We start from the raw sequence: 27,500 nt of genomic DNA on the forward strand, positions 1-27,500 counted from the left end.
AGTATGTATTTAGATATATTTGTATATATAAAAATAATATATATATATATATATATATATATATATATATATACATACATACATACATACATACATACATACACACACACACACACATACACACGCACACACACCTGGAGAATAAAAGGCTCCCCGCATCATTAACGTCATCCCAACGGCGGGTCATGTCGTAACGACGACATTAAATTAGGAGATTGCCAGTATATCTGAAAGGATGAATCCTGCTCTTGGAGACATCAGTGAGTGACGGAAATATAAGGAAATGAATTTTTTTTTTTTTGGGGGCGGGACCGCGACACGGACACATGTAAAGGTTATCAGCTAGATGGAATGAATGTTAGTTTGCCCCCGATGACACACTGAGTACTTTTTTTTTTTTTTATTTCTTTCCCTTTCTGAGTGATTGTTTACTTCTTAAGTCATACTGACCGATTGCCTTTTCAAAGAATAAGTGCTACTGCTGTTTATCCTCATTGCACTGAATGTTACTTGTCCCTTTTTCATCCATCCCGTATGGAATTTCGTCCAATAATCCGTGTATCCGATGTGAATTTCCGTTTATCCATCCATCCAGCCATGCAATACGAATTCCCTTTCATCTGTACTGTGTTAATCCCCATCCACCAAGTGTGAAATCCTGTCCATTATTAAATGTGAATTTCCATCAATCCGTCCAATGTGAAATCCCATTTATTTTGAAAGTGAAATCCCATCCCTTATGCAGCGTGAATGTCCACCGACCCATCCGATGTGAAAGCCCATTTCTCCCGAGTGTGGAATCCCACCCAACGTTAAATGTGAATTTCCATCGACCCATTCGATATGAAATCCCATTTATCTAGCAAGTGAAATCCCATCCGTTATGCAACGTGAATTTCCCTCGACCCACCCAATAAGAATTCCATTCATCTGCGAATTATAAATCTCGGTCCATAATCCAGTGGGGGTTTTCCATCGACCCGCCCAATATGAATTTCCGCCCAGCCCATCCAATATGAATATATGATCGCGGGGCGCCCCAACGAGTTTGCCCTCCCTCAGACAAATGCGGTGGTCATAAAGGTATGCATCTGTCGGTTTTATCCCAGCGTAAAGAGAGCCATTAATAATCCCGTTATTGGGTCTCCGTCGACCACTTCTTCTCTGGGGACGTGCGAGAGGAATGGCTTTTCGTTCTTGGGGAGATTTCATATTCATAGTCTTTCATGAAGGTGTGTGTGTGTGTGTGTGTGCGTGTGCGCTCGTGTGCGTGTGTCAGCGCGTCTTTCACATAGATATTAGGAAGCACTGTTTATTAGTAATATCATTATTATTATTAGAAAGTAGAAGTTCACTATTTCATGTTCTTCATGAAGGTGCGTGTGTGTGTGTGTTTGTGTGTGTGTGTGTCTGTCTGTCAGTCTGTCTATCTGTCAGCATGTCGTTCACATAGATGTTAGGAAACACTGTTTATTAGTAATATCATTATTATTATTAGAAAGTAGAAGTCCACAATTTCATATTCTTCATGAAGGTATGTGTGTGTGTGTGTGTGTGTGTGTGTGTCAGCACGTCATTCACATAGATGTTAGGAAACACTGTTTATTATTATTATTATTATTATTATTATTATTATTATTATTATTATTATTATTATTATTATTATTATTATTATTTGGAAGTATAAGTTCACAATTTCATATTCTTCACGACGGTGGCTGTCTGTCTGTCTGTCTGTCTCTGTCAGTCTGTCTGTACGGTTTTTGAAGAGAAGTTAGGAAACACTATTTATTATTATTATTATTATTATTATTATTATTATTATTATTATTATTATTATTATCTGAGAGTAGAAGTCCACAGAGTAATAGCCCACAATCGCCTCTCGTGAAATGTATTATTATTATTATTATTATTATTATTATTATTATTATTATTATTATTATTAGGCATGTATTTGAATAGGTCCCCACACAAATTTTACAGTTCTACATTTATCAACAATCGCCCACATTCACATGTTTTGAATGTGAGGTGGTTCTTACCCGTTCATGCACGATCGTATTCCTTAAGAAAATATCTTATTATTCATTCGTATTTTGTCTTGATTTTATGCGCCATTATTATTTTTTGCCCCCATATCCTTTAATTTCTCTCGTAAGATCTTTCTTTCAGCAATTTATTCCTTTAAGAAGCGCTCATATTCATGGGACTTTATCACCGCGTGGTTTTATAGGTTATTCTGAGTCATTCGTTTTCAATGAAGCCCTGTATAATCTCGTAAGTCAATCTTATCTTTAAATGTTATCAGTGTAATTAAGTCAGTCCTTTTGCTTGAAGTATTCACAAAACTTCTAAGTCATTCTTATCATGATATTCTATTCATGGCTATTTAAGGTATTCATTTCCGCCTAAGCGTTTCACTTCGCTCTTAGCAATTTTTATTATTGTATGTTATTCATAGGCCTTCAAGCCATCAATTTTTTTAACTGTGTTATTCATTTCTTCCTCTTGTCCTTCATCTCTACATCAGCATCACTTATATGCTAAATATTCCTTTATATTTTATCAACAACTCCTGTCTTGTAGCAGCATCACTAACACGTTGAGTCCTTATTTATCCAACTTTTCATTTTATTTCATTAACGACTCTTGTCTTTATGTTGCATTATGTTTTATTAACGTCTCTTGTCTTTATCTTGCGTTATATTTTATTAACGACTCTTGTCTTTATCTTGCATTGTATTTTATTAACGACTTTTGTCTTCATCTAGCATTATACTCTATTAACGACTCTTGTCTTCATCTTGCATTATATTTTATTAACGACTCTTGTCTTCATCCAGCATTATATTTTATTACGACTCTTGTCTTTATCTTGCATTATATTAACGACTCTTGTCCTTATCTTGTAGCATCATCATCCTCGCTTTAGATTTTCCCCGCAGTTGTTATAATCAACCCTTGTTCTATCTGCAGCGAGTCCATGGGTGGTTCCGACTGCTGACGGAGACACTCGGGCGCAGAAAACACTTCGCTGTCTCCTTCTTGAACGCATCGCACGACACAACCAGTAAGTATACTATATATGTATCTGTCCAAAGTACCAGTTCAAAGGACGTGGGCATTATCATGAATGTTCGAGTGCCTGGCGTAGGGAAGCCTTCGGGTAGTCCGCATAAGTGATATGCTGTAATCTCAATCATTACCTGACGAATTCTGGGAATTTTGCAGTATCTAGAAGTCGGTAATCTCAATGTTTACTGACGAAGGAATTCTGTAATACAGGCGTCCCTTGCACTGTGACGTACTGTATTCTTAATCATTACCTGACGAAGGGAATTCTGTAATACGGGATTTCTTCCTTCACAGTATATGGAAGTGACGTACTGTAATCTTAATCATTACCTGACGAAGGGAATTCTGTAATACACCTTCACGGTATTTTCTGTAATCTTAATCATTACCTGACAGGAATTTATATAGGGATTTTCTTCATACAGTAATCTTAATCATTACCTGACGAAGGGAATTCTGTAATACGGGATTTTCTTCCTTCACAGTATCTGGAAGTGACTTACTGTAATCTCAATCATTACCTGACAAAAGGAATTCTGTAATACGGGATTATCTTCCTTTGCAGTATCTAGAAGTGACGTACTGTAATCTCAATCATTACCTGACGAAGGGGATTCTGTAATACGGGATTTTCTTCCTTCACAGTATCTGGAAGTGACTGTAATCTCAATCATTACCTGACAAAAGGAATTCTGTAATACGGGATTTTCTTACTTTGCAGTATGTGATGAAAGGAAGTCTTGACTTCAGAAAGTCAGTAAGTTTAAGCGCGAGGTAGTCCAAAGTACGGGAGTCATCTGATAAAGTACCTGATAAAGTAGGATATCCCTGGGAATTCTATTCGTAAGACATCGCTTTGCTTAAAGAATTTTACATTGTCGATTCTTTCTAGCACTTGAAATTGTTTAAAAAGATTTGTTGATGTATGAAGACAAGTACCGTACACAATTTTTTGTGGGGGATAGGGGGAGGAATAACTAGATTTTGTGTTTCCTTTAGCACTTTTTCGTTTTCTTTGCAATATACAATTAGTAGTTGCGACGCCAAAAAAAATCCCAGTGATTAATTAATTTTAGAAACGAAAATATACCAACGGAGGTTGGTATACCAAGGCATTTTATGTTCCCACCCTTGATTTACTCAGATTTGCGCTGGCATTAAGTAAAGATAAAAATTGAGAATGGCGAAACGTCTACGTTACATCAGAGAACTTCATATTTAGGTAAATGTAATATTTAATATGTTTTCTCAAGCAATACGTAAATGTTCATACGTTTGCATTGGGAGGGAGAAAACGCAAAATCATCTGAGGTGAGAAGAGAATTACGCGAATGATTAAAGTTGCGAGATAAGGCGCAAGGCTCGTAAAAGCAGACAAAAACGAGGAGGGATTAAACACCTCTCAAACTGGGTCATTAGAAAGCGAAATACTGCCACAATAAAGAGGTTGAGAGAGAGAGAGAGAGAGAGAGAGAGAGAGAGAGAGAGAGAGAGAGAGAGAGAGAGAGAGAGAGAGGCTGAAAGAGGACATGAGTGCAGACACCTTAAGTTTTCTTCCTAGTCATAAATTGGTCAGTTGGCAGAAACGACTCATTTAGGGGATAAAGTGCACATTATCGGCAATAGAGGTAATTGGAAAAATTCTTAGGCAGAGAAGTTTAATTAAAATAGATGGTAATAAAATGAATAGAAAGTCAGGTACAAGTTGCGAAGTTGGTCGAGAAAATGAGCCAATTAGGGCAGATAGGCAACAGTTTGCACAATTTTTGTTTGATTGTAGGTTCTCTGGCGTTACAATGAGCAGGATTACTGAAGCCGTTGGTTAGTTATTTAGAAAATTATTAGCTAGAGAAGTTTGATAAGGAGGACAGGTCATGAAATAATAAAGATTGATTTTAAAGCAGCAAATAGGAAGCGAAAAGAATTCTATATCAATTAAAAGTTAATGAGGAAAATAGAGCGGAGAGATGGTAAATAACCACGAGAAAGGGTCAATTAGGGGGCAAGTAGGTATTAGTGGTGAGACAATTACCGAGAAAACAATTGGACGTAGAAATGCAGGAAATGAACACCCAACTGGAATTATCGGCGGTAAAATCGATATATGGGAATTGAAGTTGATAACATCTAGGAATTATTGGCAATGAGTTAGAGGTGATAAAACCGACGCGTATCCCAAAAAAAGTGATATGGAGGAGGTCCAGGCAAAATGTAAAATAAAGAGAAAGTGGAATGGGAAGAAAATCAGAGGAAGATCGCCAGGAGGTAAGAGAGAATCAATAAGACGGAAGATAAGAAAACGGTTATTGGATATACTGCAGCTGCCTTCACCCTCCTTTGTTTGCGTGTGTGTGTTTTTATATTTCGTTTTTGATTGTTTTGGACGTATGACTTGTTTTTTGTGTGTGTGTGTGCGTGCGCGCGCGCGCGCGTGTGTGTAAAAGAGAAGCGATTGGGTATGCTATTTTGCATTGTATCGTCCGGATCAAGTGTATACAGTTTAAGTTGTGGAAAAAAAGATGAGAGTATACAAGAATTTACTGTGTGTGTGTGTATATATATATATATATATATATATATATATATATATATATATATATATATATAAATTATATTTATTATATATGTATATATAATATATATATATATACATAGAATTTGTATTTGTGTTTTTATGTATGTTAGAGCAATAAACCATTAAGAATTTCTTCTACCATTATCTTTCCATTATATATATATATATATATATATATATATATATATATATATATATATATATATATATATACACACACACACACACACACACATGCACACTTCTTTTATAAGTGTAAAGGACTTTCAATTCAAACGTCACAGAGCAGAACATAAGAGCATCAGAAAGCGCCACGGAGAGCGATTAGAATTCGTCATCAAGCCGGGTGGCTTTGGGCTTCATTCATGCATAACGGCGGCGGTCCGTTTACAAAGCGTATACAACAACCGCGCTGTTTTATTCAATCAGTGCAGACTTTTGTTGACACCCCATTCGACCTGATCATTTCCTTTTTCGGTTTTTGGAATAGTCGCTTTTATTTCCGGTTCGACACAGCTCAACGCTTTGATCTGGATGGATAGAGAGAGAGAGAGAGAGAGGGAGAGCGAGAGAGAGAGAATTGAGGTTTGTGTTTTTTATCCTTAAATGAAGTTGCGGATTGAATGTTTATATTTGGGTGAAAGTATTTGTACCCTGCAATGCAATTGCGAAAAGAAGACTCGTTTTCGGGTGTTATTTTTTTTTCTCAAATCGAACCGTCGGTTTGGAATCTCATTATGTTTCATTGAGGCTTCGAATGTCTGGGTCTTTTATAAGCCAGTGACCGCATTCATCGCAGTTAATTGCCCCTGGTTCTCTTCCGTCTTCGCAAAGATTTCAGAGATTGTCGGAATTCGAATGAGGATTCCGATAAGTTCTTGCGGTAGGTTTTGTTTTTTTTACTGACTGATATATACTGTTGATGGTGACTTATGCATACAGAGGGCACCTTATACATCAATTAATTATGTGTCAGTCAATTATGTATCAATCAGTTATATGTATAGAGAATACAAGGGTAGAGAAGTACACGTATACGTATCAACAGAAACCCAGATGCCCCCAAATAAAAAAAAAATCTCAATGCGTCTCTAGAATTGGGAAGACACCACCAAAGCGATTCATCCTTCCTGCATCAGAGGCGCCCTTTGAGAGGGTGAGGGGCCTTTGCATAAAGACATCATCATCATCATCATCATCAAGCATAAAGTTGCTCTCGACATGTAAAGTTAGCGGAAGTAATAGCATCATCCATTTTGTCTCCTGTGCGTGGGAAGGGAGAAGGCGAGCGGAGAGATTGTTGTCCTTGAAATTCACCGCCAAGAAACATGAATCAGCTTCGTGCGAGTTCGGGGAATCTCCTCCGTTGGTTGGGAAGAGTCCAGACGTTCACATCAGTCCTCCGTATTGCCTTCAGCACCTTACCACTTTCACAGACCGTCGTAGGGCTTAGGGTACGTTCTGGCATAAGTCCGGCTACAGGGTCTTCTCCCCGTAGGGGGGATAGTGCCGTCAGTGCACCTCATGCGGAGCACTGTAGGCATTACTTAAGGTTCTTTGCAGCATCCCCTCGGCCCCTAGCTGCAACCTCTTTCATTCCTTATACTGTACCTCTGTTTGTATTCCCTTCCATCTTACTTTCCCCCCTCTTCTAACAATTGATTCATAGTGCAACTACGAGGTTTTCCACCTGTTACACCTTTCAGTCCTTTTTGCTGTCAGTTTCCGTTTCAGCGCTGAATGACCTCATAGGTCCCAGCGCTTGGTCTTTGGCCAAAATTCTATATTCCATCTATCTATCTATCTATTTATCTATCTATCTATCTATCTATCTATCTATCTATCTATCTGTCTGTCTACAGGGCCTTGTTGATGATGTATCCATACCGTCAAAAATGATGGTATCTTCAAAGGGATTCACAGTTCAAGCTCTTACCGTAAGGCTGGTGTTTAATGTCCCAGGACTCTGTCCAATGTACATTCATTTTGGGGGTTAATACAGGGGCCGGTGGTGGGAGAGGCTCACCCCGGGATGGACGACGGCAAGACCGAATTGGAAGTTTATTACCCGTAGACTATCGTTGCCATGTAGGAAAAATATACGGGTTTGCAGTGCATGTTACTAAAAGGAGATGCTAATAATTTATTAATATTTACCTCTTCATATCATCGTAATTACAATAAAGACCCACAATTTTATATCAATAAATTGCACTATTTGACAAATTGTATCATTGATATAACAGGATTTTTAACATCTGCTTAATCAAGACGTTGTGAATGTCTTAGCATTATAATTATTACTATTGATTTTCATATAAGTACCATCATCATTATCAGTTATCACGGTGTTATTATTAGTATTATCACTGCATAGTTACCAGCTACTCCATGGTGTTGATTCGACGTCCCAGTACAAGGCAAAAAAAAAAAAAAAAAAAAAATGTATTTTGCGTGAGTAAGCGAGGGCTCATTACCTGGTATTTACTCCGTCATGTTTGCTTTATGTTTTGTCGGGTTTCCTCGTCAGTTCTTCCCCCCACGATACGAATAAGGAAGGATAAAGTAATTCAATTAGATCTTGGCTGGCTTCGCTTACATTGGTCAACCACATTCGTAGGTGAGGGATATTTATACATGTTTACCTGATGACGGGGACGGAGTTATTTCTGTGTATATGGGAGTCAGTCTCTCTCTCTCTCTCTCTCTCTCTCTCTCTCTCTCTCTCTCTCTCTCTCTCTCTATATATATATATATATATATATATATATATATATATATATATATATATATATATATATATATATATATATATATAGAAAGAAAGAGAGAGAGAGAGAGAAGAGAGAGAATAATATTCCATAAATCCCACTCTTTCGTTGACATTGTCTCAGTACGAGCTCTCTCTCTCTCTCTCTCTCTCTCTCTCTCTCTCTCTCTCTCTCTCTCTCTCTCTCTCAAGTGTATATATCGTATATATATATATCGTATATATATATATATATATATATATATATATATATATATATATATATATATATATATATATATATATATATTTATATATTATAGAGAGAGAGAGAGACTCATAACGAATGATATCATCAACGAAAGAACGAGGTTAATGGAATTTTACTCGATTATGAGAAGGTCATTATTATAATGAGATAAAAGTTAATTATAACTGTATCCAGAGAAGTACAGGATACTGAAGACGGTGGCTGCGATTTATAATGATGAAGCAATGTGAAGAGGTGGTAATGACGATATAATGATCATGATGAGCATGGTGAATCGCACGATATTGTAATGGATTGTTATATGGTCGGTTATGTACCTAGAATAAAAATACGTTTTTAAAGAAAAGTTCAGGGAAATGTTTGTAAGATGTAGAATTTTTTAAATCATTTTGTTTTCTGAGAGTGAGGATTTGTCCAGTATAATTCGGGCGTTTAACAGCTAGTTCTCGTGATTTTTTTTATTTTATTTCGTAAACTGCCCAGAAAGGTAACGTTATCTGAAATATACTGATTTAATTTTTTTAGAGGGGCCGCTAACTCAGTGTGGGGCATATTTCACTAAAATTTTACTCTACAATGACATTTATTCCACTTTATTGATTAGAGTCAACATAAGTCCTATTCCCTCATTCACATCAACGTCATTGCTATTCCCTCCGATTCACGTGAGTCTCATATAGTTTGTTTCATTTTGTTTTCTTTTCTTTGTTATTTCCCTTTATTATTTTCCTTACACAGTTCAACCTTTACTTTTGTATTGTTTTCCAAACTGGGCTTCTATCCTATAGGGCCCAATCGGTTTGTGGCTTCTGCTTGCCCAACTAGGGTTGCAGATTGAATAATAATAATAATAATAATAATAATAATAATAATAATAATAATAATAATAATTATAATAATAATAACAGTGAGGAAGAGACCCTCTCTTAAACATGTCCTCATGAAGGGGATGGCTGCATCATGCGAGTTAATTTTATATTGAGTGTTCTCAATTCAATATTAAATTAATTCAGATAATTCAGCCATCCTTTTTAATAATAATAATAATAATAATAATAATAATAAAACTTATTATCATTATTATTATGATTGTTTTTATTATTATTATTTTTATTATTCCTCTTTTTACGCCTCTGTCTTATTCTTCCTCTCGCATTATGCTTTCTTAATCTTATTAGGTCCCCCTTTCCCTCTTCCCCCTTCCAGCGGTCATTTGGGCATTCCCCGTTGTGTTCTTTTTGGCATCGCTCGCTCCTATGACTGCGCCAAGTTGCGGGTAAAGTTTCGCTTTTTCTGTGTGTGTGTGTGTGTGTGTGTGTGCGTGTGTTTCTCTCTGGATAATTAGATGCAAACGAATTTTTAATGAACGCTCTACCGGTTGTGAGAGAGAGAGAGAGAGAGAGAGAAAAGAGAGAGAGAGAGAGAGAGAGAGAGAGAGAGAGAGAGAATAATAACCGGTTACGGTATGTGGTTTCTTTTATTAGTTTTCTGTAAAAGAAAACTATGCTGCCGGCTTTGTCTGTCCGTCCGCACTTTATTCTGCCCGCCCTCAGATCTTGAAAACTACTGAGGCTAGAGGGCTGCAAATTGTTATGTTAATCATCCACCCTCCAATCATCAAACATATCAAATTGCAGCCCTCTAGCCACAGTGGTTTTTATTTCATTTAAGGTTAAAGTTAGCCATAATCGTGCTTCTGGCATCGATATAGGATAGGCCACCACCAGGCCGCGGTTAAAGTTTCATGAGCCGCGGCTCATAACAGCATTATACCGAGACCACCGAAAGACAGATTCATTTTCGGTGGCCTTGATTATACACTCTAGCGGCTGTACAGAAAACTCGATTGCGCCGAGGAAACTTCGGCGCATTTTTTACTTGTTTTATATTGGAATTAGAAATTATTCTGTAGTGAAAAAGAAAATCATCAACATCATTTTGTAAGTTATTAATTTCACGTTCTATATACGTTCATTTAGTAGCCTTTTTTTTTTTTTTTTTTTTTTTTTTTTTTTAATAACACAAACATTCACATAACTTACACGGAATATATTACTCCACATCGCTCATATGGGAGATATAGGTTCTCCAGTTGCTAAAACCAAGGAAACCGTGAAGACCACATCTGAAGGAGTCCTTCGTGAAGTCCTTTGGAACCCAAAGAGACGAATCACACTTTTTAGAGGACATCTTTTTCAGATGCCCCAAGAGTACCCGGTCCGGCAAGGCTTTTATAAAGCAGAGAAAATATTTATTATTATTATTATTATTATTATTATTATTATTATTATTATTATTATTATTATTATTATTATTATTATTACTGAAAATAATGGTTGTTTCTACGGTATTCAGTTTATATTGATTCTTCTCTATTCTTTATACAGTCTTTTCGTCAGGGTGTAGCTGGTGTATCAAGTTCCCTAAGGACACTATAATAAAGTTTTCCTTTATTACCTATGACAGGAGAATAGAGAACACCCTTATATAAATTGATTGCCGTAGGAACAGCCATTATTTTCAATGCTACTGCCCACAGAGAAGGTCTCCTCTTTTATTATTATTATTATTATTATTATTATTATTATTATTATTATTATTATTATTATTATTATTAATAGAGAAGAAAATCCACAGTAATGTGTAGGTACAACTTTATTGAAAAAGGGGAATCGAGGAGATTCTCCTGAAAGCTCTTTTGTTTAACTTTTTTTAATATAGTTTTACTCACATAACTCTGGATTTGTTTCTCCATTATTATTATTATTATTATTATTATTATTATTATTATTATTATTATTATTATTATTATTATTATTTCTGTATATCCAAATCTAAACATCGGTTTTTAAATTTTGCGTATGTATCGAATTATGATAATTGTTGTTCATACTTTTATTTCACATTTTAGGGTGTTAGAGTTATTTTATAGAAACCAGTTTTTAAAACTATTTCTCATAACTTTCATAATTTAACCTGAAAAGATAACTACATTAAAAATCAAGCAAGGAAACAAATGAATACATAAAATAGTAAACATATTTCATATTTTAAAGAATAATAATAATAATAAAAATAATAATAATAATAATAATAAATTATTATTATTATTATTATTATTATTATTATTATTATTATTATTATTATTATTATTAGTGTGGAGGGTCCTCAAGCTGAGAAATATGTACGCTAAATAGGTAAAAAAAAGGGGGCAACTTCCCTTAAAAGTTATGTAACCAATGCCGCAAAGAAACCTTTAAATGTAGAAGTCAGCATAACAAGTCTTTAACTAATCTCAAGAACACTAGTTGCTACAATAATAACGTCGCCGGAGAGCAACACGTGCGCGCTTGTGCACACGCACATACATACACATATTTGTATATGATATATATATATATATATATATATATATATATATATATATATATATATATATATATATACACACACAAAAAACACGTGCTCTTTGCTATTAGTGTCTGATTGTTCGGAATCTGCTGGAATTGCCTTTTTTGATTCATTTTGCATAACTTGTATTTAACAGATGTTAATGTAATTGAATATATATATATATATATATATATATATATATATATATATATATATATATATATATATATATATATATATATATATATATATATATATATATATATATATATACACGTATGTGTGTGTATAAAAGATGTTATATTGTTGATACTGCAGGATTTTCCTTTATTTCTTCCACACTCCAATCCTCTGTATTATCTATATCTCCTTTACCGGACCTTTCCTTTGCTTATCCGCCAAGATTATGAAAATGTTAGAGTAATGTCTTCCCTCATAGTTCGTTTACGTAACTTGCAGTACCTCGAGGAAGCCCTCGTAAGGTGAAGGTCGGCGTAATAGCTTTTACATTAATGTTGACTTGAACAACATTTTACGGCTTTGAATCCGTGAAGGTTAGTGTGCCATGGGGCTGAAAACTCACGTACTTTCTTTGTTTATTCCGGAGTGTACATAGGAGTGTAGTCCTTTGTGGATCCTTTTCTTCTCCAGACCTCTCCTTCTGTACAAGGTTTCAAGCATCTCCTAGCCTCGGTGATCATTGCCCTTGGGGCGACACCTTATAGGAATTAATCCATCATTCCCCGTGGGTGGTTAGTGCCGTCAGTGCACCTCATGCGGTGCACTGTGGGCATTACTTAATGTTCTTTGCAGCGTCCGTTCACGTTCTCTTTCTTCCCTCTTATTTTCCACCCTCTCTTAACAATTGATTGATAGTCTTCCCTCTTACTTTCCTCCCTCTCTTAACAATTGATTCATAGTGCAACTGCAGGGCTTTCCTCTTGTTACACCTTACAAACCTTTTTGCTATCACTTTCCGTTTCAGCGCCGAATGACTAGGTCCCAGCACTTAGCTTTTGGCCTAAATTCTATGTTCTATTTAATCCATCATTGAGTCTCCTTCATTATGTTCGAACTTGGCAGCAGTAGAATATCTCCTCGTCTCTCATCTCTGATCTTAAGAGCAGAAGTTCTTTAGCGCCAAGGCGTAGTTTCTATCGATTTCCCTGCTTTCTCTTCTATTCAGTCCGAGTCTTCTGTTATCATTGATAAAAATGAAATACAGCTTTTTATTTTTATTGCATAAGTAACTTGATTCTTGAAACATTCGGATGGATTATTTTGTTTAGTTGTTCTGCTCATGTCTATAATTATTTCCTATCAATTCTTCTGTTATCTTTAATGAAAAATGAAATACAACCTCACCACCCCCCTCCCCCTTTTTTTATTTTGGTTGCGTAAATGACCTCACTCTTCAAACATTCAGACTCGTGATTATGTTTAGATGTTTTGTTTATGTTCTTTACTTTTTACCTAACCTGTTATCACAGTTTTAGTAAGTTTATTGTCTTTCCTTATTGGAACGTTGCCGTTTCATTTAAGGTACATTTATAAGTTAATTTTCCAGGCGCGCATTTCGTCTAATCAAAGGTTCTGATGTTAACTAAGGGATGACTTGTTGTTATTATTCAGAAGATGAAACCTTTTCATATGGAAGAAGCCCACTGAAGGGGCCACTGACTTGAAATTCAGGCTTCCAAAGAATATGGTGTTCATGAGGAAGGAGGAAGAGGAGGTAAAGGGAAATACAGAAAGAAGAAATCTCACGTATTAAAAAAGAAAAAGTAGACAAATAAATAGATAAAAATGTATTAAAGTGCAAGGAGAACAGTATCATATAAAGGGATTGCCTTGGTATCGCTGTTAGTAATTGGTGCACGGGGTCAACCCTTGGCTAGGCGAGGATGCTTAGGTTAGGCTGGGTCACAATATAGTAATATGGGGTAAGTCCCAAAATGGAGACGCCCACTCTTGTGATATCCTCTTACTCTCATCCTGGATGGTCCTCGTCTGTGCTTCAAATGGCTATTTCGGTCATGCAGTACTTGTCAGGCTACCACGTCTCACGTTTTCTCTCAAGCTCTAGTATCTGTGCTTCTACTACCATGCGTTGGAATTCTTTCATTGGATTGGTTTTCCCTGATTCCCATAATATTCTTTTAATGATGAGGTCAGTTTATCGCCAGTTTATGGATTGAAAACTTTTTTCTGTTTCCCTGGTAAGTAACTTACTCTTAGTATATATATTTACAAATTTATATATATATATATATATATATATATATATATATATATATATATATACAGTATATATATATATATATATATATATATATATATATACATATATATACATATATATATACTATGTATGTATGCATGTAAATATGTATATATATACTTTTACATACATACATATATATATATATATATATATATATATATATATATATATATATATATATATATATATATTTCACAGAACTCAAGCAGACTAGGCATCGGAGAGAGACGTTAGTTCTATTTCTCTTAACACCAGCGCGGGTTAGTATATTTTGTTTTTCTCGGGTACTGTCTTTGACGCAATTATCAGGCTGGTTCGTGTCCCCAGGCACATGGGTTGAGACTCAGACTTGAGTAATCTTTATTGAGTTTGTGAAAAGACTCCGCAATGCCCAAGGTTCGTCTACTGAATCCTAAGTTACATTTTGTATTCCTTTACCTTTGCTTTTTCTGAATGACTGTAGCCTGTGTGTGTTTTTGTTGTTTATTAGGTATGGCGTGACAAGTTGATAGCACCTTTTTTTTTATTAGAAAAATTGTGGAGGTTGAATTATTTACATCTCCTCGACAGGTAAGCCTTAGGGGGTTTAAACTGTTGCTGAAGACAAATAATATACAGTTTTGGGCTTCTCCTTTTTTTTACAACTTAACAGCGTGAAGGATTATGAAAATGTACGAACAGCCTTCTCATTCATGAGCACGTAACGGATGCAGCTCGTGAATCGGTCTTCATCCTGTTAATATTACTATGGAGGATTTTCCAAGTTATTTCAGTGTCTTGGCGCGTACTCTCTCGTAGCCTTGAGTGAAGAGGCAAGAATGCAGTAAGTAAGATTTTGAGAGAAAGGTTGAGCTAGCTCTCGGCTAAATGAATTCTTGGTGTTGCTTCGAGATTCCTTACCTCTTATTCTCTCTCCCAGGGTATTCATGGCTGGTACTTGGCATGGTAGTTAGAAGGATGTAAGGGCAATAGTTGCTTGTTTTTTTAGATGACTCTAATGATTTCAAGTATCTTAATTTTGGGAGCACCATCTCTGGACTGGCCGTGGTCATTTGTGGTACTGGAAAACGTGAATACCTGTCGAGTTTTCGTTTGCTTTTTTTTTTTGTGACAAGAAAAGGCAGTACCTCACAATGTCTTTTTCAAAAGTTGCCATTTTTTGTTAGTAGAAAATGGGTAAAGGGCCGTGAAGATTTGTCGTTTAGACTCCACGCCCCCTTCTAGGGGATAAGAAATACTGATAACAGGGTTATCAGAAATCTTCTCCTGTAGAACTGCGAAGTCTGAAATGAGAGCACTTGAGTGAAACCTTCCTTATGAAGTCTAAATTTAAGTTGGTGCAAAATATTACCCCCACCCCACTCCATGCACAGTAGTGTAGCTTTAGAAATGTTAAACCAGTGGTTACAGGCACTGTTTGTCAAATGAATAGACAACCATCCTCATGTGTAAATTGTTTGTTCAATCCATGACCCTATAAACCAGGGCTGGGACACAAATAAGTACCAGAGTTTCACACTGGAATATATCGGAAAAATGTAGAGAACATTCCTGCAAGCACGGCCTGCAAGGTGTCTAAGATGAGTATTGGACCCCATGGGGCTTTTGTTTTCAGTAATTGTTTATTAATTCACTTACATTTGTGTTTTTTTTCGTTTTTTAATAACTGACCTCTTCTTTCCGTATTTCTTTTTACCATCTGTTATTTCTTTCTAATAGACACCGTATTCTTTGGAAGCTTGAATTTCAAGTCAGTGGCCCCTGTAGCGGGCTTGTTCCATATAAAGAGGGTTCATCTTCTGAATAATAATAATAATAATAATAATAATAATAATAATAATAATAATAATAATAATAATAATAATAATAATAATAATAATAATTAGGGAAGGCTATAAAGGTTGACTTGCTTAAACTGGGTGAAGTGACTATTCTAATCTAATGCATTCTTCCGTCGTTATTGGGCTTATACATAAGACTTGAAAGAATAGCAAAAAACTTTTACAACTCAAGCAAGGTTTTGGAGGCTTTGTTATTTAATCTCTCCCACTCCACTCTGCAGTATTAAGTGGATGAATGAATGAATGCATAAAACAAAAAAAAAAAAATTAAGAGGAACAGCTAAGTTTTCCAGGTACTTGTAAAAAGGTTGATGCTTGTTATTGGGCCAAGTTTTTAGAAATTAAGTAATTTTATAGATTTTTTTTTTGTGGGGGGGGGGTTAAACCTGCAGTATCATCAATTTCGCAAGCTATTTTAATCAAATACCAAAAAAAAACTGAAATAGGTTTATATCCTCAGGGAAAAATATAGAGATGTCTGTTGAACATTTTTATTCTGGTGGTTTTTTTTTCCGGAACGGTGCCAGTGATTAATAGGAAATTCTTGTAGGTTTTCATGTATTTTAGTGCTTCGTTCTCCGTGATGAAAATTTGTTTTGATATCCTGATTTAATTAAGTAATTGGCGAGATACGGGGATTTTTGATAGGGTGAAGTCTACCTGCTCGTAAACCACGTCTTTGATCAGTCAAAGTCTCAAAGAAAAGAGAAAAATATATATTAAATAAAATTTGGAGAAAGTTTACGTACTTAGGGACTGCAGATCGCACGAGCGAACCCTAAAAGAGTCTTTGTTTTGCCGGGGTGGGGGAAGGGGTGTTGAGGGAATGTATTGGAAGATAGGGTTTAGGAGCCCCCCCCCCACCCCGCCCCCGCGCCTTCCCCCGGAGGAGTGCTGCAAGCGGTCCCTTTGTCTCTTAATTTTCTGAAAGTGTGCCAAGAACTGCCGTTTGTTACAATAACTTCTCGAAACCAAATCCTTACGAAAGCTGCTCCTCTCTCTCTCTCTCTCTCTCTCTCTCTCTCTCTTAGTTTCTTTCCTTTATTATTTATTCTTAAGATATGAATATTGTCTTACTAAGAATTTTGACATAATCTTGACTCAGTTTGCGAGACATCTACTTTGATGTGTACCTTCATTACTTTGTTGCGTATGAATGGGCATTTGTGTAAAATTAGTAACAGCAACATCATAATTGTAAAGACGTGGCTTGCAATGATTGTAGCATTAAATGAACATGAAAATGAATATGCATGTTTAAAACAGACTGAAGTAATTCGTACGCTCATTGCCTTCATTATTTTACTTATGTAAGAAGTGGAAATAGTGAAGGCAATGAGTGAATGAACGAATTACCTCAGTCTGTTTTAAATAAGCATGTTCATTTTCATGTTCATATACTGATACAATCAATATATATATATATATATATTATATATATATATATATATATATATATATATATATATATATATATATATATGTATGTATATATAGATAAAAAATATTCACTTACGGACACACATACTGGTCTTAGACACTAAAGTAAAATGCTCAGGTCAACTTTGAGACTTGAAGTGAAAAACCTTTCCACACGACAAGAGAGAGAGAGAGAGAGAGAGAGAGAGAGAGAGAGAGAGAGAGAGAGAGCGTGCACATGCACATCTGTGTCTTTATTGCCTTTCACGGCATGGTTCCTAAAAGGTAACGTTGAGGATTCAATTTAAAAAAGAGAGAAAAAAAAAAATCGGGCCAAGGGTAGAAAGGACACTGGGCAAAAGACTCCATTTTTTATCCTTTCCTCTTCGAGTTCTTTTGGAGCTCCTCGGATCCTATTTATTTTCTCTCAGTCGCGTGGCTGAATTGTTAAATAATGAAAGTCGTGTTATAATTATTTTATATATTTTGACTTGTTACATGAAAATCTAAACATTTTTATATTAATTTTTAATATAAAAATTTTTTATATTAATTTTTTAATATAAATATTTTTTATATTAATTTTCTCCTAAATCTTTTCCCTTACACATTTCAAGTCGCAGCAAGTCTTTTTGGGATGAAGTTGCGACCAACTGCTGTCGTCAGGCTGTCAGGTATCTAATTAGATTCTTAGGTCGACAGAGGCACTATTAATTAGTTTTAAATGGAGTGTGCCTTATTCGCCTGTCCTTGCTCGGGTTTCGAGCCTGGGTCTCCCCACTGGCAAAGCGAGGAATATTGATAATGATAAGTAAAATTTGCGTCGAAGTTTCTTCGGCGCATTCGAGTTTTCTGTACAACCGCTACAGCGTATAATCAAGGCCACCGAAAATAGATCTGTCTATCGGTGGTCTCGGTATAATGCTGTATGAGCCGCGACCCATGAAACTTTAAGCACGGCCGGGTGGTGGCCTATCCTATATCGTTGCTAGAAGCACGATTATAGCTAACCTTAACCTTAAATGAAATAAAAACTACTGAGGCTAGAGGGCTGCAATCTGGTATGTTTGATGATTGGAGTGTGGATGATCAACATAGCAATTTGCATCCCTCTAGCGTCAATAGTTTTTAGAATCTGAGGGCGAACGGAAAAAGCGCGGACGGACAGACAAAGCCGGCACAATAGTTTTCTTTTACAAACTAATAATAATAATAATATTTTATTACGTATTTTAGGTGGTTTTGAACTATTGAGTTTTTTCTCGACCGGGCAAGTACAGTGATTAAATCAAAATCGTTATAGAATTATAGAGCAGCATTTGTGTAGTCCAGTAATATTGCAAACATTGGAGTATCACAAAATGTGATTCTCGAAATGCATATTCGAAACCTTACCACGAACCTTCAACGGCTCCCTATACTGACTTGTGTTCCGTAACTGAATTTTTTACGTTTGGCTGTATTTGGTCATAAATGTTGCGTAGCTTCCTTCCACTCAGAGCGTCGAAGGAAATTGCTTTTTCTCAGTTATAGGTTTATCGTCAGCTAGTACATGCAAACTATTACGACCCAATTCAGGGTCCCAGTGTGATGTGTACATATGGTTGTATGTAGTGTTTCCTTGTAGAGAGTATGAGATGTTTCTAAATTTAGAAATATTTAGTAGGCAAGGGCTAAAGTTCCCATTTCCGGATTAATATTTTTTCTCTCTCTCTCTCTCTCTCTCTCTCTCTCATATATATATATATATATATTTATATATATACACGCATATACATATATACATACGCACATATGTATATATACATACATACATACATGCACACACACACGCACACACACACACACCCGTTCACTAAATAAAGAAGGAACGCTATCCAATTTGACTGTAATATAACCAAATTACTCGCCAATACTGTTCCTTTTCGGTTCAGAATCGAGGATGAGAAAATATATAAGTTTTTTCTCTTTTGCAGGAAGCAAGATGGAAGAAGTTCTGATTCTGGACGACCACCCCTCTACGACAAATAACAGTGAGTGTCTGAGTGAGTTTACTACCCTTACACCTGACCATTATATGCATGCGTTCTTCTTAACGTACTTATGTGCATAAACACACACGTACGATATACTCGCACACACGTATAAATATATGTGCGTGTGTGTGCGCGCGCGCTTGTGTTTGTGTTTGTGCATGCATGAGTGAGAGCTTGCGTGCGTGTTTTTGTAGATAGATGGATACTTCGCTAGTTGAGTTTGATGAGACACGTAAATTAGTGTTGCTCTGAGAATTTACATATATTAATATCGTATGAATTTTACAGACGCATTTGGCACAAACATGAATTCTGCATGATGAGTAGAGAAAAGTCATGGTCATAAATTACATTAAAAATATTTTTTCACAGAGATATCTGACTAATATTTCCAGTTTTGCCGCTTTTAAATTTTTTTGTTTTTTTTTTTTGTTTCCTTAGCACGTCTGATGCTTTTTTTTCGTTTCCTACTATTCCTCCTCACCTGTTTGGTGATTATTATTATTTATTCACACTTTGTTTTAAATATGATGAATAACTGTTGGAGATAATATTCATTCATGAATGACGACATGAGGTTGATAGTTGTTACTGTGTATAAAATGAAAGAATGTAGTACTCATGGTTTTGTAGCTATGCTGCCCATAAAACCATTTGTGTAAACATATTATCATTCATATAAAGTACGTATTAAAAAGACTCAATGTTCATGGTCATACTGAAAGATAGATATTGCATAGATTCGTTAAATATCATTGCTGCCATTGCTCTTACTTTGCTTTGCAGAGAACTCTCAGTATTGCTATATTAATATTGAGAGATAAATATAAAAAAAATCTGTCATTTTTTATTGTTTTCAGGGCCGTATTCTTAAAAGTGAATGACCAACATTGATTAGTGGTTGGCCGCTATGCATAGCAATATCAGCATAAATATATCAATACTGAAAAATGAATTTTGAAAAGGCCTTTATTCGTCACTGACTGCCGTGTCTTCTACCTCGAATGAAATGATAAAAATCGATCCCATGCGCCTTGGTGTTTACCTTTAGGTGGTTACTGTAGGTGCTCTCTCTCTCTCTCTCTCTCTCTCTCTCTCTCTCTCTCTCTCTCTCTCTCTCTCTCTCTCTCTCTTCCTCCTCTTGAAGATGGTACTTTGGGTCTGAATTTTTAAGGCTTACCTCTCGAAAAAGGAATGACAGAACGAGAGAGAGAGAGAGAAGAGAGAAGAAAGAGAGAGAGAGAGAGAGAGAGAAAGGGTGTTGAATAACTTACCGTTTCAACTCAAGCTAGCTTACAGTAGCTATGGCTTCCCCCTTACCGTCATCTTTACCTGGGATATGAAGGACACTTCAAAAAGATTCTCTCTCTCTCTCTCTCTCTCTCTCTCTCTCTCTCTCTCTCTCTCTCTCTCTCTCTCTCTCTCTTCTTGATTAAATCATTTATGTATGTTCCCTTTACAATCTCTCTCTCTCTCTCTCTCTCTCTCTCTCTCTCTCTCTCTCTCTCTCTCTCTCTCTCTCTCTCATATATATATATATATATATATATATATATATATATATATATATATATATATATATATATATATATATATGAATACAGAGAGAGAAGAGAGAGATGTATTATGGTAATGTCTATCGCATTTACGTTTCAAACCGTGTATAGTAGCGCCGTTGATGTATTTGTGACTGATAGAATGTGTATTCAGTGATGGCTAAAATATTTTACCACTTTATTTTCAGCTTTTCGTTTTGTCTATCGTTTTGTTTCTTTCCGTGTTTTTATTTATAATATCGTCGGTATTGCACTTCGCGTGATTACGATGAAATTAAGTAGCCTCCCAGCGTAGGTACGAACGCTACAAAATTCTATACATCTACAAAATTAAAGAATCCTTGGCTCCAGATCTACCGACAAACTCATTTAAAAAGGGGGAACATTTATTCTTCAGTTCCACCACAATATTAGGATTGCTGTCAGAAGCTCATAACTGACAGGAGATCGGCCGTAAGTCTCTCTTCGCACTTACGGCCTCTTACGCATATTCGAGGCCAGAACCGTCCAAGTAGTTTAGTTTGAGGGCCACTGGGCCACTCTTGAAAAAACAAAAAGTCATGCGGGCCACCTGTGTGTATGTATGTATATAAAAAAGAGAAATATACATTTACTTATTTTTCTTTAGCGGGCCACTTTCAAAATCAAACGGGCCACTTTTCGCCCACGGGTATGGGATTAGACGGACCTGTTCTAGGGGAAAATAAACAAGTTCCTGGTCCTACCAGAGAAGCCAGGATGCGACGCCAGTGATCATTTCAGCGATCTTATTACAGGGTGTCACTCTGACTTGACCTGGTAGGTGCATTCATTCCCCAAGTCGTGCCCAACATCATTGCTATCTATTGTTGCAGTTAGGAGGTCCTCGACGAGGTAATCCTTCACCCTCTGGTGGGGTGGGGTGGGACCGAGCTTCAGGTAATCTGTTTTATATATATATATATATATATATATATATATATATATATATATATATATGTATATATATATATATTATATATATATATATTTATATAATATAAAAATATATATATATATATACATATATATATACATATACATATATATATATATATATATATATATATATATATATATATATGTGTGTGTGTGTGTGTGTGTGTGTATGTGTGTGTAGTACATATTTATAAATGTATATATACATAGGGTATATATGTATATATATATATATATATATATATATATATATATATATATATATATATATATATATGTATGTGTGTGTGTGTGTGTGTGTGTGTGTGTGTGTGTGTGTAGAACAATTTGGGGGTGCTTATTATATCCAGTGCGTATAGCGATAAATTCTGTTACCGTTTGTGCATGCAAGAAAGATAAAGAGAAAGTTAGATCAACAAATAGATACAGACAGATAGACAGGCTACCACATACCTAAGAGATGACAGAAATCTCCGCGAGAAAACTGCACTGTCAGCGCTCCAAAGACGAAGGTGCCCACAGACATGGCTTAGCTCAGTGTCGAGCACGTGAATTGGAGCAAAAGTCAAGGATTTTTTTAAGTATATTTAGGAGTACCGTAATCCGTCCTCTTTCTCGTGGAGGAGAGGAGAGAGATTATTACCGAGAATAGCCTATACAGCTTCTTGTTACGGCCTTGCTGAGTGAGCATTTTCTTTTCCTTTTATTTTTTTCAATTTTTATTTTGTGTCGTAACAGAAGTCAGTAAAAGGTCATTCTTCTGGTTGTTTATCTCCGCTATTTACCTGTGATGACTATTGCATGAACATTACCTTTATATATTTTAACATCATGGTGACTTTTGTCATTGAAAAATGGGTGAATGTGTGAGAGAGAGAGAGAGAGAGAGAGAGAGAGAGAGAGAGAGAGAGAGAGAGAGAGGGGAATCGTTAAATGAAACGGACAAAATATTAGTCCTTGAATTTTTAAAGTCATGTGGCAATATGCCACAGGGGAAAGTAAAATGTTCCCCGAGCTTTATATAACAATTAAATCTGAGTGTTTTCAGTTTTCGCGTTATTTATAAGGGGATGTAATTACTGGCTACAACGGATATATATATATATATATATATATATATATATATATATATATATATATATATATATATATATATAATATAATATGTATATATATATATATATATATATATATATATATATATATATATATATATATATATATATATATTAATGTTTGAAGTTAATGGCATTGTTCCCAGGCACTATCTTTTTACTCAGACTTTGAATCAGTCTAAACTTCTTTTTCTCTTCAGGAGGCTAGCTTCTCAGGAAAAGAAGCATAGACTGATTTAAAGACTTGATAAAAAAGATGGTATCTGCAACAATGCCATTAACTCCTAATAAGAAATTGCATCAGATAGAAAATATGCACAAATATATATATATATATATATATATATATATATATATATATATATATATATATATATATATATATATCCACATATATATAATTATAAAGTTAATACATATAATATATAATATAAAAAGTTTATAATATATATATATATATATATATATATATATATATATATAATTATAAAATGTACCAGGGCTCATGTATTTATATAGTGTGTCCACTTGTTTGGAATTGTTATTGACTTTCCATCTTGTGGTGGCTTCATTTCCATCCCATTCATATTTCCCTGCCAATACGCGATGATGTTCTCTATTTACTTTGTATCAGTTTGAAGAGAACATTGGTATTGTTAATTGAGTTTCATTTACTTTCATTGAAACCCTAAAGAAAAATCCGTTGTTCAAAGAACACCCGCGGCTGAAGGGGGGCCAGTTGAAAATAACTGGTGTTCCTGGGGTCTGGAAGATACACCGTGCATACTAAGATGGCATGGGGGGAAGAGGGGGGAGGTTCAAACCCCGAACTAGGCTTCCAGTTCCAGTTGAATATAACTCGCGTATTCTTATGTGAAGAGGGTTTCCTAGCTCCGGGGGCCAGCTGATCTATTATTATTATAATTATTATTGTTATTATAATTATTATTGTTATTATAATTATTATTATTATTATTATTATTATTATTATTATTATTATTATTAATTGAAGGGAGTAGACCCACTTTTAAGGGAGTTTTATTAAAATGAATGACATCAGTAGAATTGATTTTATACAATGTCTTCTCACTATGCTCTTATCAGATATCAGCCTTGAAGAAAAGAGAATGGTGAAAAGAATTGAAAAGCTTTGTATATTATTATTATTATTATTATTATTATTATTATTATTATTGTTATTGTTATTATTATTATGAGGTAGCAGACCCTCTTTCAAGCAAATCTTGCTTATCATTATTAAGAAGATAAGCCTTATTCATATGGAACAAGCCTACAATGTCCATTAACTTGAAATTCATGCTTCCAGAGAATATGGTGTTCATTTGAAAGAAATAACAGAAGGTAATAGGAAATACAGAAAGAAGAGGTCAGTTATTAGAAAAGAAAAAATAAATTAATAAAATGAATAAATATATAGATAAAAATGTAAATCATTAATATACAAGCACTGGTTTTAGCGCTTTTCACCTTAGCTTGAACTTTTGAGGTTCGCTAGTATATTGCTTATAGGGCACTCCGTGTGGCATGTCAGGAACTTGCCTATGTATATGAAGGGTCATAATTTCTCTTCGAATTTCCTCTAACTTCGGATGGAGAGGGTTACCCAGCGCCAGTGAGTAGCAGTAACTGCTAGAGTGTCGCTTGTAAATTCTCAGATGTGGTGGGTATGAAGTTTGACCCTGTACATTAAGGCCCCAGCTTTCGAGACCGGGTTGGTTTTGAGAGGTAATAGTTTCAGTGTGCAGTCTCTTCTTAATCTGCAAGTAAAGAGAAGTACCATTTGCCACGAAGGTATTATTTAACTTTAAAGTGTAATTTGATACTGGATATTTTATGCTGTGATCTTAAGTGTCCTTAAAGTGATTAGTACGAAACTCTTGCTCCAATCTATCGAAAAATTTGTTATTGATATACATGCCGTCTGTTGTTTGTTTTACCACTCATGGGAGTGGTGCTGGTATTAAAGCAAAGCTTTAAAGCGAAAGAAACGAAGGTCAGAAACGTTCCAAGCACGCATTACAGCATAGGAAAATGATATTTTGAAGTCCGAAACGTGACAGTGCTTTAAAGTCAAATTTTGCCGCCACGAATTAGGCATGCCTGCATAATGTTTGTAAACTATCAGGTAATGGGAGATTGGAAGCTGTTGCTTTTTGCAAGTCAAGTATCCAGCCTCCCAGACCAGAATGTTTTCCTTTGGTTACAACATCTCTTCGGAATCTCTTTCAAGGATCCATTGGACCTGTGGCTAAGGGCCGTTTTACTTACAGTTTAATGTTCTGTTCGTTTACCGCTTTTCTGCTGTTTTACTGTATTGTATTCTTGTTTCTGTTGCTGTTGCCGTTCAGTCTCTTTAAACTTTCAGCTTATCTTTACGCTTATTTCCTTCTTTTTGTTTTTACGACCGCAAAATGCCATTGCCATATAGGGCAATGGAACGTCATGACGTCATAGGCCGATAGGGCGCTCGCGGTTAATGTCTGTTTCCTCTCAGAGGAAAACACAAAGGGCTTAAAATTTCCCAGTTTTATAAAAAAAAAAATGAAATAGATTTCGTACATTTTCTATTTGCTCTTTTTTTTTTTTTTAAGTTAAAACGTGACTATTGAAAATCCTTAAAGAAGAAACTTCTTTTGCTCGCGAGTTTTATTTCCAGACAGCTTGTGCCCAGGGTGCTTGGTTTTCAACATGGAGAAATATATTTGAATAATTGTTGAAACATGAAATAATAAAACTGCTATAAAAGAAGTTTAATAACATGGAGATGAAAAAAAAGGGAAATGAAAATGTTGAAAGACCGCTAAAGGTAACTATTTAGTAACCTGTGGCAAATTAATTATTTTATGAAGTGTGAAGATGAAACTGAAAATATTGACATTACTGCGAAGGGTTTGGACGAACGTGAAAATAAAAACCTCTGCCTCATTTTCCCCCCCTGTAAGCAATCACAAGTAAAAGAAAAGAATTCCTCCGAAGGGGGAGAGATTATCCTCCACCACCCGGAGGTTGTTTGGACAAAAGGCAGAGAGGAAGATACGCCCACTATTCCCCATTTTCAGTTGCCATTGAGAGGGCGTGCCGGCGTGGAAGAGACTGCAGGCAGGAGAAGGAAGGAAGGAGGTTTTAGTTAGGGGTTGGGCCGGGGGGGTGACCCCGGAAGGATGGAAGGGAGGGGGAGGGGAATGGGAAGGGGAGGGGGGAGTGAGAAAATACGAGAGGCCCTTCTGGGAGGAAGTGGAGTTAGAAGGAAGCCGTATAACCAGGCTACATACCATCTTGCCCCTTCCTCCCGTCCGCTGTATTTATTTGTGTATTGAAACTGATACAGTTTCTAGAGGAGAGTATGTGTATGTATTTATATTTCCAAATATACATCCTCCGGTTCATTGTATTTGTTTGTATATTGAAACATACAGTTTGTGGGTGAGAGAGTATATTTATATATGCTTCCAAATATACGTCCGGAAGTTAATAGTATTTATTTGTATAATGAAGCTAATGCAGTTTGTTGATGAGAATATACGTATATTTCCAAATATACGCCCCCCGGTTCATTGTATTTTTTTGTATATTGAAACTAATACAGTTTGTAGATGGAAGAATATACTTGTTTATATTTCCAATTATACATCCTCCAGTTCATTGTATTTGTTTATATATTGAAACTAATGCAATTAGTAGATGGGAGAATATATTTATTCTTATTTCCAAATATACGTCCTCCGTTTCATAGTATTCATTTGTATATTGAAACTAATAGTGTTTGTAGATGAGAATGTATTTATTTTTATTTCAAAACAAATTTTGAAAGAAAAAATCAGAGAATATGTGTATTTATTCGTGAATTACAACAAATGCCCAATTTAGAGATGAAAGCTAATTGTATTATTTATTTGTATATTGAAACAAATTCATTATTTTTATGTGGAATCATACATTTTGTGCGCATAAGCGAGTATAAGTGTATTTAATTTGCAGACAAACTTGTAACCATCAGATACTATACTCATAATCTCATGCGTGCATATTCACATGCAGATGCACTCTGGTATGCAATACGGAAGTGGGCTTTTTTGGGGGGATCATGGGGCCACTTCAGAACTGTGCTTCTGCCAAAGTATGCACAAATTTGTGCAAGCTTTTCTGTGGTGTGATAATATAACTATGATATGATGATATAATACTAAGTTTAAAAGCCAGAATGT

The 27,500-nt window shown here is 35.4% G+C and overlaps 1 protein-coding gene across 5 annotated transcripts in view; it reads left to right on the forward strand.

Moving 5' to 3' along the window:
- Window positions 1-27,500, forward strand: part of LOC136836045 (uncharacterized) — a 490,804-nt gene that overhangs the window by 231,399 nt on the left and 231,905 nt on the right. For all 5 annotated transcript variants that reach the window (XM_067099927.1, XM_067099930.1, XM_067099931.1 and 2 more), the window contains exons 12-13: window positions 2,980-3,073; window positions 19,587-19,643. In XM_067099927.1, coding sequence (XP_066956028.1) covers window positions 2,980-3,073; window positions 19,587-19,643 — 151 coding nt within the window. The remainder of the gene's footprint in view (window positions 1-2,979; window positions 3,074-19,586; window positions 19,644-27,500) is intronic.

This window comes from Macrobrachium rosenbergii, chromosome 56, assembly GCF_040412425.1.
Source record: "Macrobrachium rosenbergii isolate ZJJX-2024 chromosome 56, ASM4041242v1, whole genome shotgun sequence".
In the NCBI taxonomy this organism is placed as follows: domain Eukaryota; kingdom Metazoa; phylum Arthropoda; class Malacostraca; order Decapoda; family Palaemonidae; genus Macrobrachium; species Macrobrachium rosenbergii.